This window comes from Anopheles arabiensis, chromosome 2 (genome assembly GCF_016920715.1).
Source record: "Anopheles arabiensis isolate DONGOLA chromosome 2, AaraD3, whole genome shotgun sequence".
NCBI lineage: Eukaryota > Metazoa > Arthropoda > Insecta > Diptera > Culicidae > Anopheles > Anopheles arabiensis.
In genome coordinates this window covers 20,162,920-20,179,945 of record NC_053517.1, presented here as the reverse complement: position 1 = coordinate 20,179,945, position 17,026 = coordinate 20,162,920, and the positions used below count along the sequence as shown (strand labels likewise).

The 17,026-nt window shown below is 50.5% G+C and overlaps 2 protein-coding genes across 12 annotated transcripts in view; one reads left to right on the top strand and one right to left on the bottom strand.

Moving 5' to 3' along the window:
* Positions 1-570: 570 nt before the first annotated feature.
* LOC120898208 lies at positions 571-10,224 on the top strand. Of its 3 annotated transcripts, XM_040303748.1 has the most exons (7): positions 572-673; positions 977-1,166; positions 1,358-1,699; positions 4,939-5,321; positions 5,430-5,904; positions 6,948-7,173; positions 7,277-10,224. In XM_040303748.1, the coding sequence occupies exons 3-7, from the start codon at positions 1,363-1,365 to the stop codon at positions 7,656-7,658; spliced, it is 1,803 nt and encodes a 600-aa protein (XP_040159682.1). In that variant the 5' UTR covers positions 572-673; positions 977-1,166; positions 1,358-1,362; the 3' UTR covers positions 7,659-10,224. The 3 variants fall into 3 exon arrangements, with proteins under 3 accessions (XP_040159681.1, XP_040159680.1, XP_040159682.1); XM_040303747.1 differs by lacking the exon at positions 7,277-10,224 and having other exon boundaries at positions 571-673; positions 5,433-5,904; positions 6,244-6,980; XM_040303746.1 differs by lacking the exon at positions 7,277-10,224 and having other exon boundaries at positions 571-673; positions 6,244-6,980.
* A 172-nt stretch (positions 10,225-10,396) lies between these two features.
* The window catches only part of LOC120898206, a 76,917-nt gene continuing 70,287 nt past the window's right edge, over positions 10,397-17,026 (bottom strand). For all 9 annotated transcript variants that reach the window (XM_040303738.1, XM_040303737.1, XM_040303742.1 and 6 more), the window contains one exon: positions 10,397-15,872. In XM_040303738.1, the coding sequence (XP_040159672.1) occupies positions 13,462-15,872 (2,411 nt within the window). In that variant the 3' untranslated portion in view covers positions 10,397-13,461. The remainder of the gene's footprint in view (positions 15,873-17,026) is intronic.

The window sequence follows — 17,026 nt, the reverse complement described above, 5'->3', positions numbered from 1 at the left end:
TTAAAATTTTGTTATATTTTTAATGAAAGAAATATGATAAATTTAGAAAAAGATCAAAATTTTGAATATTTAAAAATGAATACAGTAGAACATCGATTATCCGGGGTCGGATTAACCGGTTGGCGGCTTATCCGTGCGCGTCAATTTTGACAGCTGTTCAATCGTGGCGAACAGTTACAGCGATGGCCAAGTTGAAAAAACTTTTTTTTTGTACAGCTATCTAGTGTCTAGTGATATTTTCAAATTTCATTTTTGTGCATAAACAGTATTTTAAACCCATAGTTATTGATTAAAATAATAATCTAGCAATGATTAATCGATTGAATCGAACGTGAATTGATAGTAAAACCAGTGAATTTTATAATTTTTTAATTTGAATATTTTTTTAGTCTGACAATCCGTGAAAATCGATTACTCGACATCCCTCCGGTCCCGAGCTGCTCGGAGCATCGACGTTCTACTGTGAATGGAACAACGCTTATCCTACGTTCAGAAAGTAGGGAACAAATAATTTTGACCAAAATACGCTCGATCCCATTATGGATGCCCATAGTGCGTTGCCCCTATTGGGAATTTCATGCAAAACCCCCTTTTGACAGTTGACGCATTTCGGCTTCTGTCAAAACAAACGAAGTTGTCGGCCAAAACAGCAACTTTCCTCGGAACGAAAAAGGTGAATTTAAGCACTATAAAATGGATTTTAGCTTACAAAAGTTTATAAAAAGTGTGTAGAAATTGATTTGCTTCCCCTTATCGGTCGATAGAAGCACACACAATAGAAATTTTTAACATATCCATAGATGGCACCTGGTGGGCAAGAACGAGAAACGAGATGAAAATGTTCATACTTATGACAATGCATCCCGATAAGAGAATTTAAATCCTATTGAAAGTGTTGCAGGCGGAATAGTTTTCGTACAAAGTGTGTTAAAAATCCCGCAATGTATTAGTAACAGTTTTCTCCTTCCATGTACAGCATAAACTCCTCCGTGTTTCGATGAAATGTACGCATAGGCAGAGGACATTCACCAACAATCGCGCCCACTCTCTGCTTATCTCAGTATGAGTGATTTTCTGGTGGGTTTCCGATGCTGCCGATGCTAAAGCTTCATCAGATCGTTCTGGAGTGTCCTTTCGTTCTACGTCGGCTTGGTGGACGGCAACGGGTAAGTGGCAAATGATGCAATGCACACCTTTCTCTCTCCCTCTCTCTCTCTCTCTCTCCTCCATACTCGCTCGCCGCACAATCCGAAGGTCCCGTGGCCATTTGTGTCGCAAGGGCCGCGTTCGTATGGTTCGACCACGCGCAACCACTCTGCCTTACGATCATGCTAATGAAGGTGATAATATCTTGCAGAAATAATGTACGCACAAAGCGGCGTGGTGCAGGTGGATTGGAACGAACGATTCGGCAGTACCGTCGACATCGGTACCGGCGCAGGCAATGGCGACGTGTATCGCCGGTTTCAAGACATCGACGGTGGCAGTAACAGTTCGGCGAGCAACGACACCGAAAGTACCACCCTGCTGGATGAGACGGTCCGGAAGCACGAGCGATTGTACGACATTACGCCACCGGCGCCCCACAATGGCGGTGGTTTCTGCATGAAAATATTCCTTGGCCTGTGCTTTTCGGCGCTCATCATGTGCACCGTCTTCATGAACATCATCTCCACCGGCAACGACCGGGGTCGTGTAGGTGAGTACGATTTACGCGTTTGCATGCACACTCCCTCCCCCCGCCCTGCACTGAATGTCCACCACCATTATTGGTTCTCGTTGCACAAGGAACGAATTTTTGCACGAATTGGCAAGTGTGGGCAAGACCTGCGCCCGAATTATCGATGGCACCGCAGCGTTTTCGCTGCTTCGCCCGCGCTATCTCCAATATTACTTTGGCCTCGAATGCTGATTGAGAAAATCATTGACATTGCCGTGAGGGGGGAGTGAGGGATTGTTCGATCGTGTGGCATGCGCTTTCGTGGCCAACTGGCCGATGAAACACACTGCCGGCCATTACCCTCTCGCGTGCTTCGATTAGGCCGGGCCGGGCGATCGAGGTGAATGTTATGTTTTGGCTAGACGGTTCGACATTTGCAAGCTTTGATTATGCAAATGTGAAGTCCACACCTCTCCCGGTTCCATCCGCATCATCGGCAAGCCACGGGGCCTGTTTGTACACATCACGGTGCCCCCATAAGTCTTCAGTGTTCTGAGCGCTGGCCACTTGCTGCACGTACGGAAAAGACAATGTAGGAAAGACAAAAATCAGCATTCGAACGCTCATTTGGGAGTAAGCGAGAGAAACAAAAAAAAATGCGAATTGAATTCAACGAATTTCAATTGACTCAATTGGCGAAATACGAGCATGTTCCGAATTAGCTTGGGCATGGGAAGGTTCGGAGCACAGGCAGGGGGAAGAAGACACTTGCGCACATTTTTAGCGACCGTGGAAAAGTGGTCCAAAATATCGGCCGTACTTGTGGTCCGGCTGTACCCGGGGTAGGCAACAGAGGTTAAAATGGTTCACCAAAAGTCACCGTTGTATCGGGAAAATCTTATCTATATCGTGTAAAGTAGACGCTTAATGGAACTAGTACGAAGTGCTGCGATTGAGATTTGCCATCGAATCGAGCAGCAGCACAGCGACTGAGACAATGTATCCAATGGCTTTCACATTGTGGTTCTCCATTCATTGTCACCCTCATTCAGCATCCAATTTTAATGTGAAACGTCCTTTTGTCCTTCCCGCAGATCGATCGCTGTCGGGGGGGTCTATATATAGCACGACCCAACCCACACCTCCCCCCCCAAAAAAAGCTACTCTCCCATCGGGCAAACGATTATTGATTGGCTTCATTTAGCTATGCTAGAGAGCGAGGTAGTGGGAATGCCCGTGTTTGTAGTCTTTTCCGCACCGTGCGCGTGCCCACAGGAAGTGCCATCAAACAAATGAATTAGAAACCACTTCGTTGACGATACTGCGCTCCCTCAAATCATTGCCAACGCGCCCGATTAGTAGTACCATCGCCCCAATTGACACGGAGTCCCGAAAGTGTCGCTCGTGCCGCGGGGACGGCGTTCTATCTCTATGAGCAACCGCCATGGGCGTTCGCGGGTTCGTTTGCTTGCATTGGCTCCGCACAAACAGCCGATGAGGGGCCCCATCAACCACCTCGCCCCAATCATCATTACACGAGCTTCGATCGCGAGTCTATCAATGAATCTATTGCCACCTCCCATCTCCGTTGGCGTCCCCAAACGCCCCTGTGTGGGCATGAATGAAGATCGTCTCTACCCCGAAATAGCGACACGCGTTATGACGTTTCTTTCCGTTTTTTTTTGTTGAAGTTCCGAACAGCCACACTTGCTAGCAAAAGCTTCCTGCTGGGCAATCCCCATCCCAGCATAAAAGGAACGCACGCATTCGTGCGCGATTAGAATTGATGCGTATACGCATCGCCATCGCTTCGACCGGGCTGCGGTGGAAGAACGCACCGTGTGCGTTCTCCAGAAGCGGGCGGATTCCATCGCTACGGTTACCGCTCGCTGCATGATGGGTGTGACATGTTCGCGACAGAAGAGGTCAATATTTTCCTTCCCCTTACCGGCAATGGCGTTGATTGGAATCAATTTAAAGCTTTTTAATTTTATTGATACCATTGTGCACTACACTGATTTGAGCAGCACCGATTCACTCGGTGTTGTCCAGGGCGTGCTCGGGTGGGGCAGAGTCTTGCTGGCGACGAACGAAGAATGCGGCGCGCGGTAAAAAAAAAAACAACGGAACAAAAACGACTGACACATTGGCGTCACGTCGACGACAGTTCGACACGAAGGCGTGTATGATCATTGCATCCCCCCCTGGGGTGCGAGGTGCCGGACTTGCATGGTACCGTTGATGCGCATGAGCTGCTGCTGGTGCTGCTGCTGTGGGGTCAAATGACCGCATTTGATGATGTGATGAAGAAAACAAACTCACCAGAGCACCAAAGCACAGCAGCAACACAACGGGTCCAAGGTTGCTGCACCATCATCGGGCATGGAGCCATCCGCTCCTCACCCCTTGCTTGCTGCTGCTGCTGCACGATCAATTTAATTCGTCAAAACCATGCGCCACCATGCCCCCGAGAGGGCCAGCAAAGGGGAAGGGTGTGTTTGGCACAAGGAGAAGGTGGAGAGCGGGGAAGGAATTCTTCTCAGATGGGGGATAATTAGATTGTATCGAGCACACGCTAGTGACGGCGGTGTAGCAGCGGTGGTGGTGATGGTGGTGCCCGTTCCATCCCCCGTCCGATATCGTTCCCGAACGCTTCATAGCAGCGCAGTGGGAGGATCAACAGCACCACAACACTCGAAGAGGGAAAGAGAAAACGAGAGCGAATGGGTCGTCTTGATGTCCCGCGGTCGGGCACCCGTGCCGCGAGGATCTTCTCTCCCGAGAGGATCGAGCGTGGTGTTGTTTGGTTGGTGCTTGCTGCTGTTCTCTCCCCACGCTCGTTGCATCTGCGTTGCTGTGCGAAGGGAACGAAAAAGGGAGAATCGAGATCGAGCGTGGATGAGAAGATGATGATGTGGTGGTGGTGGTGTGCTGCACGAGGCCAGGGATTTTGCACTCGGTTTTGGACGAGGCGAGGTACGAGGGCAGATTTTGGGAGGGCAAAGCTGGGGTTGCACACTCGTTTCAATTGAGCCGCGAAGCCTCTCCGGCTACGGACCCTCCGTATTTTTCTGGTTTCGACCAAAAGGGGGGTTAATTTTTATTGGCGCGCGAAAAATCGAGCCAGTAGCCGTTTAGCGTTGGTTGAAATTGGGTTGAATGCCGTTGCGCGGCCATTAGTTGCGGCATTCAACCATCGTATATCGGTGCCATCTCATCCGCTGTGTTCTCACGATTTTTGGGTGCTTTTGTACACTTTGCCACTGTATTGCCCACAGGTACGATCGCCGGCTGGGGATTGAACACGTCCCGGGCGACGGTCGACTACGTGCTGCCGGAGGAAAACACGACGCTGATCGATCCGCTGAACGTGTGCACCACCGAGGAGCGGTCCGGGCTGGTGGAGGAAAGCGGGAAAGTGTTTCTGCTGATCGTGGTCTGCTCGTCCGCCCGCAACTTCGAAGCCCGCCAGGCGATCCGCGAAACGTGGGGCAGAGTGCGGGAGTTTAATTACGATCAGTTCGCCCGGCTGCACGAGCGCATGCGCGGCGAATATCTCGAGCCGAAGGAAAAGCTGGTAGCGCAGGAGCTGCAGGAGTACATGTGGCGCGTGTCGGACGGTGATGACAGTGCGCCCGCCACAACCACCATCGCAGAGAATGTAAGTGTGTTTGGCTCTGGGGTTGGGTTCGGGTTCGGTGCTCCCTAAAAAACGGGAGTAAATGGTGTGAATGTGCATCTACACTTCTTCTCTTCTCCCATTTTGCAGCAGGACGGTCACGCGAAACCGAACTCTTCTAGTCACAGTGACGGGAATGGCGGAAGCAGCAGCAGCAGTCTCGCGGGAAAGGCATTTAACGTTAAGCTCGTGTTTCTCGTCGGTCAATCCGAAGCGGACTACGTTCAGCAGCGGCAGAGATCAGCGGCCTACCCGCCGGCAGACAGCGAAAGTGACACGAGGCGGCCCGTGTCGCAGGCCACGGACGGGCCAGTGGTCGGCGGCGAGCCGTCGGCTGATGCGACAGGCCCATCCCATTCCTCACTGTTTCCCAGCGGGGCGGACGTTGATCCCGCGTTCAACCCGCCCGGCAACGAGCAGGTGGACGAGCTGCAGCTGCGCCTCGTGAACGAAAGCGAAGTGTACGGTGATATTATACAGGAGAGCTTTATAGATAGTTACAACAACCTGACGCTGAAGACGATCATGATGCTGAAGTGGGTTACCAACAACTGTGATGGCAAAGGTGAGTGCTGCAGGTGGCAGAAGGGGGGCTGGTAAACCTTTTGCCGGCAAGCGTGGGCTTTAGCTTTAAGTGTACAATGCGTTTACAATGATTCGAGTGTTCGAAAACGGTCCCGGTTTGCTTTTCCGTCGTGCAATGCGGTTGGCAACAATCAACGGCGGTGGCAGAATGGACAAGGTCGTCGTCAACCCGTTCGCATAACGATGGTACCCCGTGCTAATATGGTGTGTATGTGTGTGTGTGTGTGTGTGTGTGTGTCTGTTTGTATGTGTGTGTGTATGTGTGTTTGTGTGGCTCTTTCCTTTGATTTCGGTCTCCGCTTGATGGACCGCTTGGCAGAGGCTCCAGAGCAGGACCGCCGTCCGCTCGGCGACCGGAAGCAGTACCTACAGTTTAAGCTGGAAACGCGTGACTTCACCGGCGACCTGCACGCCAAGCTGATGGTGTACGTGCGCGGCGAGGAATGGCTGAAGAGCAACAGCATGCGCGCGGACGGAGGAGTCGCCGGCTCGACCGATAAGCTGGATAAGCGCGAAGTCATCTTCACCGTGGGCAGGACCGGCAAGGCGGGTGGTGTGCTGGAGCGCTTCCAGCGCACCGTCCCGAAAGGTTTGGGCGACTTTGTCGAGTTCAACGTGACGGATCTGGTGCTGGAGTGGTTTAAGGAGCGCGACCAGGGCACGGTCCGTACCAGCAAGTACATCGCGGTGGAAACGCTCAACGAACTCGCCGCCCTGCTGGTGGTGAACAGTCCGACTGATTCGCAATTTGTAAGACCATTTTTTCCAGTTTGCATACGTTTTTCTTCCCCCTTTACAGCAATGCTTTGGTGCGGATGGCAAACGGTTGCGGTTGAATTGAACGGTATCTGCGGAAGGCAACGGTTGGCAATTTGGGTATCATCGGTTTTGGTGTTTCGTGCTTTGGTTTTAGACGCACATGCATGTGGGGGTGATGGTTCATTCTGACCGTTCGGTTCCAGCACTAACCGGCAACCGGTCAACCGGTGTTTCTGTGCCATCTTCTTTTTGTTTTTGTTTCAGTAAAATTTATCATGAAGTGTGATGATGACACGTTTGTCAACGTACCGAACCTGCTGCACGTTCTGCTTGGCGGTACGGTCCCCCTATACAAAGCGGCCATATCTTTCTACGACACCAACACGGTGGCGGTGAAGTCACCCAAAAACCGTCTCACCGTGGGCAGGCACCTGCTGACCGGGTTTCTCTTCTGCGAGGCGAAACCGATCGGCGATACCAGCAGCAAGTGGTACGTGTCGTGGTGTGTGCTACGTCACCAAGTAGGTACGAGCAAACAGTTGCTTTCTAACCGCGCCCGTGTGTGTGTGTTGCTTCGTGGTCGATCGTTACAGGTACTCCCCGACGTACATGTACGACAAGGATGTGTACCCAAACTATCTGTCCGGCACGGCGTATCTGATGAACCTCGAGACGGCCCGGCTGCTGTACCGGGCGAGCCTGTCGACACCGATCTTCCACCTGGAGGACGTCTACCTGACCGGCATCGTGGCGGATCGGGTGAAGGTACGGCGCCGGCACCATCCACTGTTCTTCTACTCCTACACCAAAGACCTGTGCGCCCTGCGGGGCATGATCTCCCAGCATCAGCTGCAGGCGAGCGAACTGCGCACCGCGTACGACTACATCACCAATGGCTCGATCGTGTGCAGCGGGCCGGAGAAACGGTTCACCGTTGGCCAGCTGAAGCTGCAGCAGCGCAAAAAGTGTCAATGATGCCGTAAACGGGCGGCCATACCGCCATCGGGCCGGTCGCGGCGACGCTATCGCCAGTTCCTGTCAATCTGGTGATCTGTCTGTCTGTGTGTATGTGTATGTGTGTGGGTGACAAAGAGGGGACACTACTACCACTACTACTACTACTACTACTACTATCCACCGAACGATGAGCAATCTCTACAAGCGGACATGACAGGAAGGAACGCCGTACCGGAAGAAGGATCGCGGGCGCGTCTTATACTCTCTTTAATATGCACAGTTACAAGCTCGAAACGCACAGCCATTTCAACGACACACCCAGAATCTCATTTAGACTGTAAAGCAATGGCACAAACACACCAGCACACACACAAACGCACCAAACCGCCCACTGACTAACTTCGGCACCGTATTTGCGTTCCCATCCCGCGGTGGTACTGGAACACGTGAACGCAGCAGTAGAGCTGCTTAGTTAATAAGTAGAAAAAGGCAGAAGGAGAAGGGGCGACACACTTGCAAAAAGGGCCAGTTTATGGAGCATTATTTACATACATAGACAACAAAAAAACGTTAAGTCTGCTGACGCGCTTCCTCTCATCAAGTCAAGTATAATGCGAATTGAAAAGACGATTTGAAATTAGCTAAGCTTCGCCTTCCAATAATAAACAAAGAAAACGTCCTTACAGAAATTTTAAATAACCGTAATTGTACTTGGTAGGATGATCCTGGTACGCAACAGGCTCCGACGATCACCGCCACAAATTGTGCAAGCGCGGTTTGCCCAGGCGGTGGGGGTCCTTTTTCTGCTAGCATCAACTCATAATAGGATAATTTAATTACTGGCGGCGCTTCTATTGTCACAGTCACGTTAATGGGAATGTGTTAAATTTGAAACTAGGAACACACGAACAAAGCTGCCGTAGCTTCTCTCCTCCTTAGACTGGCACGCGATCGGCACACAACCGGTCTCTGTTGTGTACCCGATAGATTTAGTTTTAGCATTTTTCTCTTTCTTTCTTCAATTAAGTGTGTGCATAGCTCCGTATTTGCTATAGTAGCAGTAGTTGCGTTACCACAGTGAGTCAAATTTTATCGTATAGTGCATTTTTTGTATTTATAACAGCTTTTTACATCACAATTTTCGTCTTGTTAGTGAGCCAGTTTGTTTGTTTCTCTTTCTCTACAAATTTGCCTTAATGCTCGAAAGGAATGGCACACACAAACACACATACAAACACTATTTAGGGTAGTAGTAGTAAAATAGGCGCAAGGGTACGCGATAAACTATTATATCGGGCAACGAAGACAACGATCCGGACGAGCAAACGTTTAGAAGCAAAAAAAAAACACACACACAAAAAAGTGAAGAAGATAAATGAACAAATCATTTGATTCAGCTGTGATTCCTTAAAAGACAAACAAAAAAGGGGAAAGGAGTAAAAGAAATCTCATTCAAACAATTAGATAGGGGCTATACAAAGGGGGGAGGCGTGGGTCGTGTGCAGCAGTGTGCAAAGGAACAGATGGCAGATATATCAGTACAGTGGAGCACAAATTTACAGACGCGAACGCGGGCATGACAATACCGCCCTGCCATCGTGTACACTCACAAACGAAAAAGGTGAGTTGCTACTACATGTAGCATTCCGGTTCATTTGATTGTAGAGTGAGGGGCAGTAGTCGAAAGGGGCGAATAGATTTGTGATTCTAAAAGAAAACAAAACCGAACGACTGTGAGACGAGAGAGTAAAGGGTGAACAAAAGGGGAAGAGTCGGAAGCAAACGAGACGGCTTGAGCACTAACAGTTGAGTTTCCAATGTTGTGAAACAGAGTTGAAGATACAGAGCTCTCGTAGTAGTGCTAGTGATATTGTAGTATAAAGTAAAGTATTAGATTTTTCAGATCTTCTAACGCACTAGGTGAGACACAAAACTTTCATGTTAATGACGAGCAGAAAACGGAGAAAACAGTTTTTGATTGGATTGTAGTATAAAGAAGAAGAAGATAAAAAAACAGTGCTTGAAGAATAATCTAGCGCCGTAGACTCGAACATGTAAACTCAACGATGGTTGGTTGAACTAGTAACAAAAATCAGAAGAAGAAGAAGAAGAAGAAAAACAACTAGAAAAAGAATCCAGTACCATAAACTTCCAAGTAAGTAGGCCGCGCATTGAAGCGAATATTAAAATTAAATTTATTAAATTGCGATCACACACTCTCTAGGGGGGGAGGGGGAGGGGGAGGGGGCGGATGTTATCAGCAAGTACCGGGCAAACAAAAACAAAAAAAAAACGAACGAAGACACACGTTAAAGGCACAAACAAAGAAACGTTAAAAGATATTGTTGTATTAGGAAGTGTGGAAAAATTGTTTGTTTCTTTGCCCCAAAAAGGTACGATAGCTGTGTAAGCCAACACTGTAGGGAACTCGGTTGCGGTATGTTTAGTCCTTACACCAATTGGTTTTGCTCCTCCCGCTCGGTTCCCCGGTAGCTGCAACAAATGCATACTACCCCAAATGCGTTCGTTTCCTGCGCGCGAATCAGGTTGGAAATCAAAATTGAATAAAAGTCTAAATCACGCACACACTGTCTCTCTCTCTATCGCCACCCTTTACCCGTTTGCCGGTGGGAAATACTTCTGTAGTGTGTAGAAAGAAACACAAAACTCGTTTATCGCGTATCATGTATTGTGATGTATCACACGCGCTTCAGAAAGCCAGAGTTGCGTTCGAAGGTCACGCAGTTTAAAGATAGTTGTTTTTTTAGAAAACGTTTATTAGATCTTTGTTGCTATTACACATAGAGTTTTTTTTTGTTGTTGTCGCTGCTGCTGCATTATTTCTCTCCATCGATTACAAACACGATCCCTTTTCGTCAACTTTTCTACAACTTTTTTTTTACCGTGCCAGTGCGCCGCACTCCACGCAAGAGTGTCACGCTTACTAATATCCTTTTCCTGCGCGCGCGCTCGCGTCCGTTTGTGTACTGTTTGATACTGTTTCTGTGCAAAGATTTATCGTGTTTTTGTGTTTGTTTCCTTATTTTATGTTAAAGAACGACGTAGGTCTAGGTGAAAAATTCCCTTTTCTATCCGATCATTTTTACATTCGTATCCTAGGGTGTGTTCCGGGGTGTGTTCCGGGGGTCCGGAACAGGCGTTATTAGCTTTGGTTTTTCATTTGTTTGTTTGTTTGTTTTCCCACTGTGTAAGTAAGAAGTAAAAATAAAAAAAGCACTCTTCGTACTTCGCAACGTAGTGTATGGCACACGTGGCGCAGTGGTTCGTCCACGTGGGCCGATGCCGAACGTTACAGGGTTTTCCGGGAGTTCTCATAGCTGTGTGACACGTTATTACCTCTTTCTTTCGTGAATTAGACTCTGTAGCACCCTTGTTGGACAAATCCAATCGGAATCTCCAAGGAGCCTGTCCAAAAAGGGTGCCATAGAGTCCAATTTCCTTCATATGAAGTTCCCTTCTTATAAGAAAGAGTCAAGGAAGAGTCCCACAACTATGAGAACCCTATTGGAAAACCCTATATACTGCCGAGTAGCGTTAAACACACAAACACACACACACGTTTGTTGGAGGGTTGCAGTCTTTACCATTGCTTTTCATTTTGCTCTCGGACGAAAGTTCGTACTTTTTTTAATTAAGATAAAAGAAAATAATAGTTCGTTTATACAAGAAAACCGGTGCGGATTCATAATCCCACCTTTCCGCGCGCTTGGTAACAGTGTTCGATCACGCTGTGGTAGTAGTCGTATTACAGTGGTAGAAAAATATGCCATCAAAGTCTGTCTTTTTTTCTTCCAGTAAATGAGAACCGGTGTGTACTTCCACAGCACTGCCTAATGCTGATCATAAATGTGTTCCTATTGGCATGTTGTACATGCTAGTTATGCGCGTTCCGCGTGCCTATCCTGTTCTCTCTTGCGCAAGGGCTTTCTATTACAACCCTTTGCGGCGCCATACATTGAAGTGATGTGCATTGCCTTAGCCAGTTTGCTTCTATTACTTATACAAAAACAAACAAACATATAAGTGTACGATACCGTGCGACAAAAAGAGTTGTTGTGGTTGTTGCTGTGATAAGAAGTTGCTTGCAGTTTCGCGCGTACTCTAACTACTTTGCTCTGGTTTAGGGTTATTTGAGCTTTTGTTTTTATTTTTTATTTTTTATTTTTTTTGGTATCAAACATCTATTTCATTTGCTTTTGGAGGTGTAAAATGTTTAAGAGTTTGTTTCACTTTTTTCGTTCTTACGTTCGCCAGGGGATGGCTGTTGTGGTAAATAGTAATTATAATCTTACTCTCTTTCTCTAGTTCCTCTCGCTACCGGCGCACTACTACGGGGTAAAGTTACATTAATTAATCCGCTTCTTCGTTTGGTTTTTGCAATGTTTTTACAATAATTCTTATCTCTCTTGTTTGCAGGTTTAGTTTCTGCCGCTTCGCGTTCGTTCCCTAACAGTGAGTGGTGCAAAAAACCGGATATTTGGTGACTGTGTTTTGGAGGGTGTGTGTGTGTGAGTGTGTACGGGAGTGAAAAACGGATGTGCATCGTATCGTTTGGTTGAAACGCAAAGAGGAAATACAAAAACACCCGCGCAGATTGGGCTGTGCACAACAACAACAACAACAACATGACACGAGAAAGTTGAAGGAGTAAAAGCTTCACAAAACCCTCGTCCCTTCGCACCCATATCCCGCCAGCAGCGCTGTCCACTGTTTCCGGGGCGAGTTTCGAACTTGTCGTAACTGCAACTGTCTGGTCGGGGAGGGTCGTTGCTTTTTTTGTTCTCTTTTTGCTCGGGTTCCGCTTCCACTACAACAGCAAGGCACGTATGAATTTATCAAACAATGGTCGATCGAACGGTGTAAATCTGGCACCCTCAAATATATATCTATATGGCGTTTCTTGTGTGTGTGTGTGCAGTGTGAGTATTAGAACATTTCCTCCTCTTGCTCCTAGTGTAATCGATCTCTACCAATAGTTTCTCTCTTCCGTTCTACAGCATTCGATTGAGGAAATGGGACGAAAGTGCCGCAACCATCGCGCCAACCATATGCCGGAATGTGGACGACACGAGCTCTAAAACACATCCACCGCAGCGCCCTACGCCGGAAGCGCCCTTTAATCTTTCAAGCACAGATACGCACACGCACACACATACATACACACATACACCTACACGTACATACATAGACCTATGCAGACAGAGACACGAGATAACAAATCACACACACACACACACATCATATCGAGAAGACACCGGGAAGGAGGGGCGTTCTGGACCAGGAAGTCCTGAGTCGTTCCGTTCCCTTCCCCCCCCCCACGCTGCCCATTGAGCTAATCCATCTAACTAGTATCTGCGGCCACAATTTGAGAAGGAGGGGTGCAGGACATCAACATCGATCGGGTTGTGGTGGTGCTCGGTGTTACTCTCTAACTACTACTACTGGCGTGTGCAGGGCGTGTGACCGTGGGGGAAAGGTGCAGAAGGTTGAGCGAGCGGGCCATTTATGGCGCTAGTGCTTCCACTGGCCCTTCGTGTCCCGGTGCTGCCCGTTCGCGGTGTACGATCGCCCCCTGTCCGTCCGTAATCGTGGCCACTGTGCAGGGCGCTGCCACCGGGGACGCCTGGGATATCACAGCCGAGGTGGCGGTGGTGGCGACGGAGCTGGTAGTGGTGCTGGCGGCCACCGCCGCCACGGTCGAGCAGGAGGACGTCGTCGAGGACGTCGACATCGAGCCGGACGACGACTGGGTGGAGGTGGAGGGTGAGCCCGAGTTGAGCAGGTAGATGCGCACCGTATGCTAGCACTTCGGGTGGAACGTTTTGCGGTCCGGCAGCAGGCAGAGAATGCTGAGCGCCATCACCATGTGCCAGATCGAGTGGACGATGTGGTAGTTCTGCTTGGTCTGCAGAAAGGCGAAGCAGACCAGGCCCACCATCACCAGCACGCTGCCGATCGGCAGGTAGAGGGCCAGGTAGCTGCGGGCCGGGAAGCAGCGCTTCGTCTTGCGGCACCGCAGCCCCCAGCTGACCGAGATGAGACAGATGCCGGTGAGGGCGGGCGCCAGAAACACCCACAGCGACTGCTTGTTCAGCTCGGTGCCGAACGCGAGCAGGATCGCACCGAGCATGTGCAGCAGCGACACGAGCTGGTGCCGGATGTTGGACATCGCGATCAGCGTCACCCAGATCGCGAGCAGCCCGCAGTAGAAGTCGCAAAACTGCAGCACGCCGATCTTCACCAGACAGAAGCTAAACTCTTCCTCGCCCGAATCGCACGCATGGTAGAACGCGGAGAAGAACATCGCGAAGAAGTAGATGATCGCTTCGCTGTGGTAGCCGCGCTTGACCGCGTAAAAGATGCTCGGCAGAAACAGCAGATTGGACAGCGTCAGCATGAGCGAGGCGAGCAGGATCGAGGCACTGGACGGTACCTGCGAATCCTCCGTACAGTCCCAGCCGCGATAGTTGCGCAGACAGAGGCAGGTGGAAAACACGAACCCGCCCGACATGTAGTGGTAGCAGCGGCCGAACCGCCCGCAGCGCCCCGCCACGCACGGGCTGGACGAGATGGTGAAGACGACGCTCGAGTTGCAGGTGCTGTCCGCGACGCCACCCTGCACGCTCTGCTCCGTTGCGTACTTGTGGTGCTGCTCGAACTTGCGCGCCATCTCGTCCGACCGGCCGCCGGTACACTTGGCGTCCATGATGCACTCCTTGATCTTGAGCGTTTCCGTTTCGTTGAGCGCCTGCAGGCAGCCGTCGTCCGCGAGACAGCCGCGATAGTAGCTGAGCCGGTCGGCGCACGAGCATGGGGCGCGCATCGCCGCCAGTGTCGCTCGGTAGGAGCGCACGAAGTCTTTCACGCTGTCGATGATGGTGGAGCGGGCGGTCGCCTCCGTGCCGTGGCAGAACAGGCCGAGCGTGACGTACCAGCTGCCCGGCTCGGGAAACGGCACGTGCACCAGGCCCGTGTTCGTGTCCGCGTCCGTGTTGTTGATGACGATGGCGGCCGGGTAGATGTGCCGGCCGTACACACACTTGTCCGGCCAGGTCGGTATGCCCGGTTCCTCCAGGCGCAGGCACACGATCACCGTTTGATTTGCTTTGCCGGCTGGCGCTGTCTTGCCCTTGCTCGCCTCACCAGTGCTCGATGGCGTGGTGCTCGTGGTAGTACTGGCCGTTGTGGTGGTGGTGGTGGTCGTCGTCGTCGTCGTTGTCGTCATCAGATCCACCTCCGGCACAAACTCTTCCTGCACGTCGACCAGCTTCTCCGCCACCACGCTCGCATGCTCGTTGGTCGATTCGTGGCGCGCGTCGATCAAGCTGCCCTTGAGATCCTGCCGCATCGCAACGGCAAAGCTAAGCGTCCCGCCAATGTCGTACACATCGTTCACGTCGAACTTCATCAGTGCCGGCACGCCGGCGGTCAGGTTAAGCGTCACCGGCACCGTCCCGTTCACGTCCGGCAGCAGGTCGTAGTCGAACATGAAGAACTCGCGGTACGTTTGGCGCAGCACCGGGTAGCGATCGAAGCTTCGGTTCGGCAGCGATTTGGTGTCGGCCGCGGGACCCTCCGCACTGTCCTCCGCTGCGTCGCCACTCTCGGCAGGCGTTGGATCCTCGGTGGACGGAGTCGTTGTAGTAGCAGCAGCAGCAGCAGTCGGTCCTACCCCTGCATCGTACGTATCGTGATAGATAAGCTCGACCGTGTACGCGACCATTTGTGCCTCGGGTGCACCGGCGGTGGTGGGTGCCGCCGGTTGCTGTTTCCTTTCCTCCGGCTCGGTCGTCTCGTTTGGCGCCCGGTAGCCAGGGGCCACAATCGCACCGATGGCGGTGGGCATCGTTTCACGCGTAAAGTCCATATCCACGTAGTGCCAGGCGCCCTCGTGCGGATAGAAATCGATGCTGACGTCCCCCGTCTGGTTCGGACAGATGAGCGCGTTCTGCAGATAGTTGCGGGCCGTGGGCAGGGCGCTCGCCTGCACGTGGAAGCTCACGTCCGTACAGTTGAAGCAGGGCTGCGCGATGGACAGCCGCCAGGTGACGATCGACACGTTGTGCGGCACGAAGAACTTGAACGACCGCGGTTCCGGCTGATCGGCCGCCAGCGTACCCTCGTACCGGACGTCCACGTTCAGCAGCTGGGGCCGGGCGCTCACGACCGCCATCTCGGACATGAGCAGTGTTTCGCAGGATGCCGCCAGACCTGGTTGGTTAAAAGAAGGCGAAAGGCCAAGAAGAAGAAGAAGAAGAAGCGGGTAAGTGAACAGTTTTAAAATATCTGGAATGCTATTTAACACTCTTCGTTGAGCTAAAACAGAAACACAGCGCATCAGACAGAGCTGCAGAGGGAATTGAAGTTAAGTATCCATCAGAACGAACACTGCTTCCCACCGTTCCAAATGTCATTAAAAACTTTAACTACTTCTACGAACGAAAGAAAGTCAGATTTCCGCTTTCTTCTTCATTCGCTTTCTTTTCAACACATTCGCAAACTACCGCTACCGACTGCTACTGCCCCATACTGGTGCCAATAGTGCACGATTGTCGCTACAGTTCAATGTTCAACCTTTCAACAAACCCCGGATCGTGCAAACCGCGATGGCGCGAGGGGTCGCACGGATGGGAAGCGTCATTTTTTCCCTAGTATTAAAATTTCTTATCACTTCAGTGGAAAAGTTTGTTTTCCACGGTTTCACTTTGCCGCCCGGGAAAAAGAGAGAGAGAGATAGAGGGAAGGTGATGTCGAGTGTCGAACCACGGGAACCACTCAACTTACTCTGGGTTAGGTGAGGTTTGAGCTGGCAAGTGGTAGAGTCGTTGCCATTTCGGTTCGTTATACCATCGCTTTCAAATCCTCGAACCGGTGCAAAAACGTTTATCTTAAATAGGGGAAATGGAATCGAAGAATTTGTGAGGCGGAAACGGGCAACGAGGCGGGGGATAATTTAGCCATTACCAGGTGGGAGGGTTTTGTGTGTGTGTGTGTGTTTGTGTCTACTATTCCGTTTCTGCGCCGGGTTTTAAGAGTTAATTTTGCACTTAACGCGTATCACGAGCCGCAGCGCAAGAGAAAACACCCAGCAAGAGTGGAACTTCTGTGCGTTTTTCCGCCAGTTTTTCGTTTCGCATCGCAAAATTCAATTTGGCCCCGTCAGTACGTTGCTCTGTGTTTTGCGGCACTTAATTAATACGCCTTTGTGTCGGCGATTGATTGGAATACGGTTTTTGTTTTTTGGAAAAGCCGGGTTTCCTTTTTTGTAAAAATGTTACTCTTAGGACGTTCAATTCAATTTAAATTTAAATATAAATACACAAGCTTTATGCAAATTATCGAAGCACATTGCTCCGACATATATT

What these genes read in the sequence shown, in the direction of transcription:
- LOC120898208 (XM_040303746.1), top strand. Translation starts at nt 1,363, where the DNA reads ATGTACGCACAAAGCGGCGTGGTGCAGGTGGATTGGAACGAACGATTC. An exon ending in CAACCACCATCGCAGAGAAT is followed by an intron (nt 5,322 to 5,429) that starts GTAAGTGTGTTT and finishes CCCATTTTGCAG; the next exon opens with CAGGACGGTCACGCGAAACC. An exon ending in CAACAACTGTGATGGCAAAG is followed by an intron (nt 5,905 to 6,243) that starts GTGAGTGCTGCA and finishes ACCGCTTGGCAG; the next exon opens with AGGCTCCAGAGCAGGACCGC.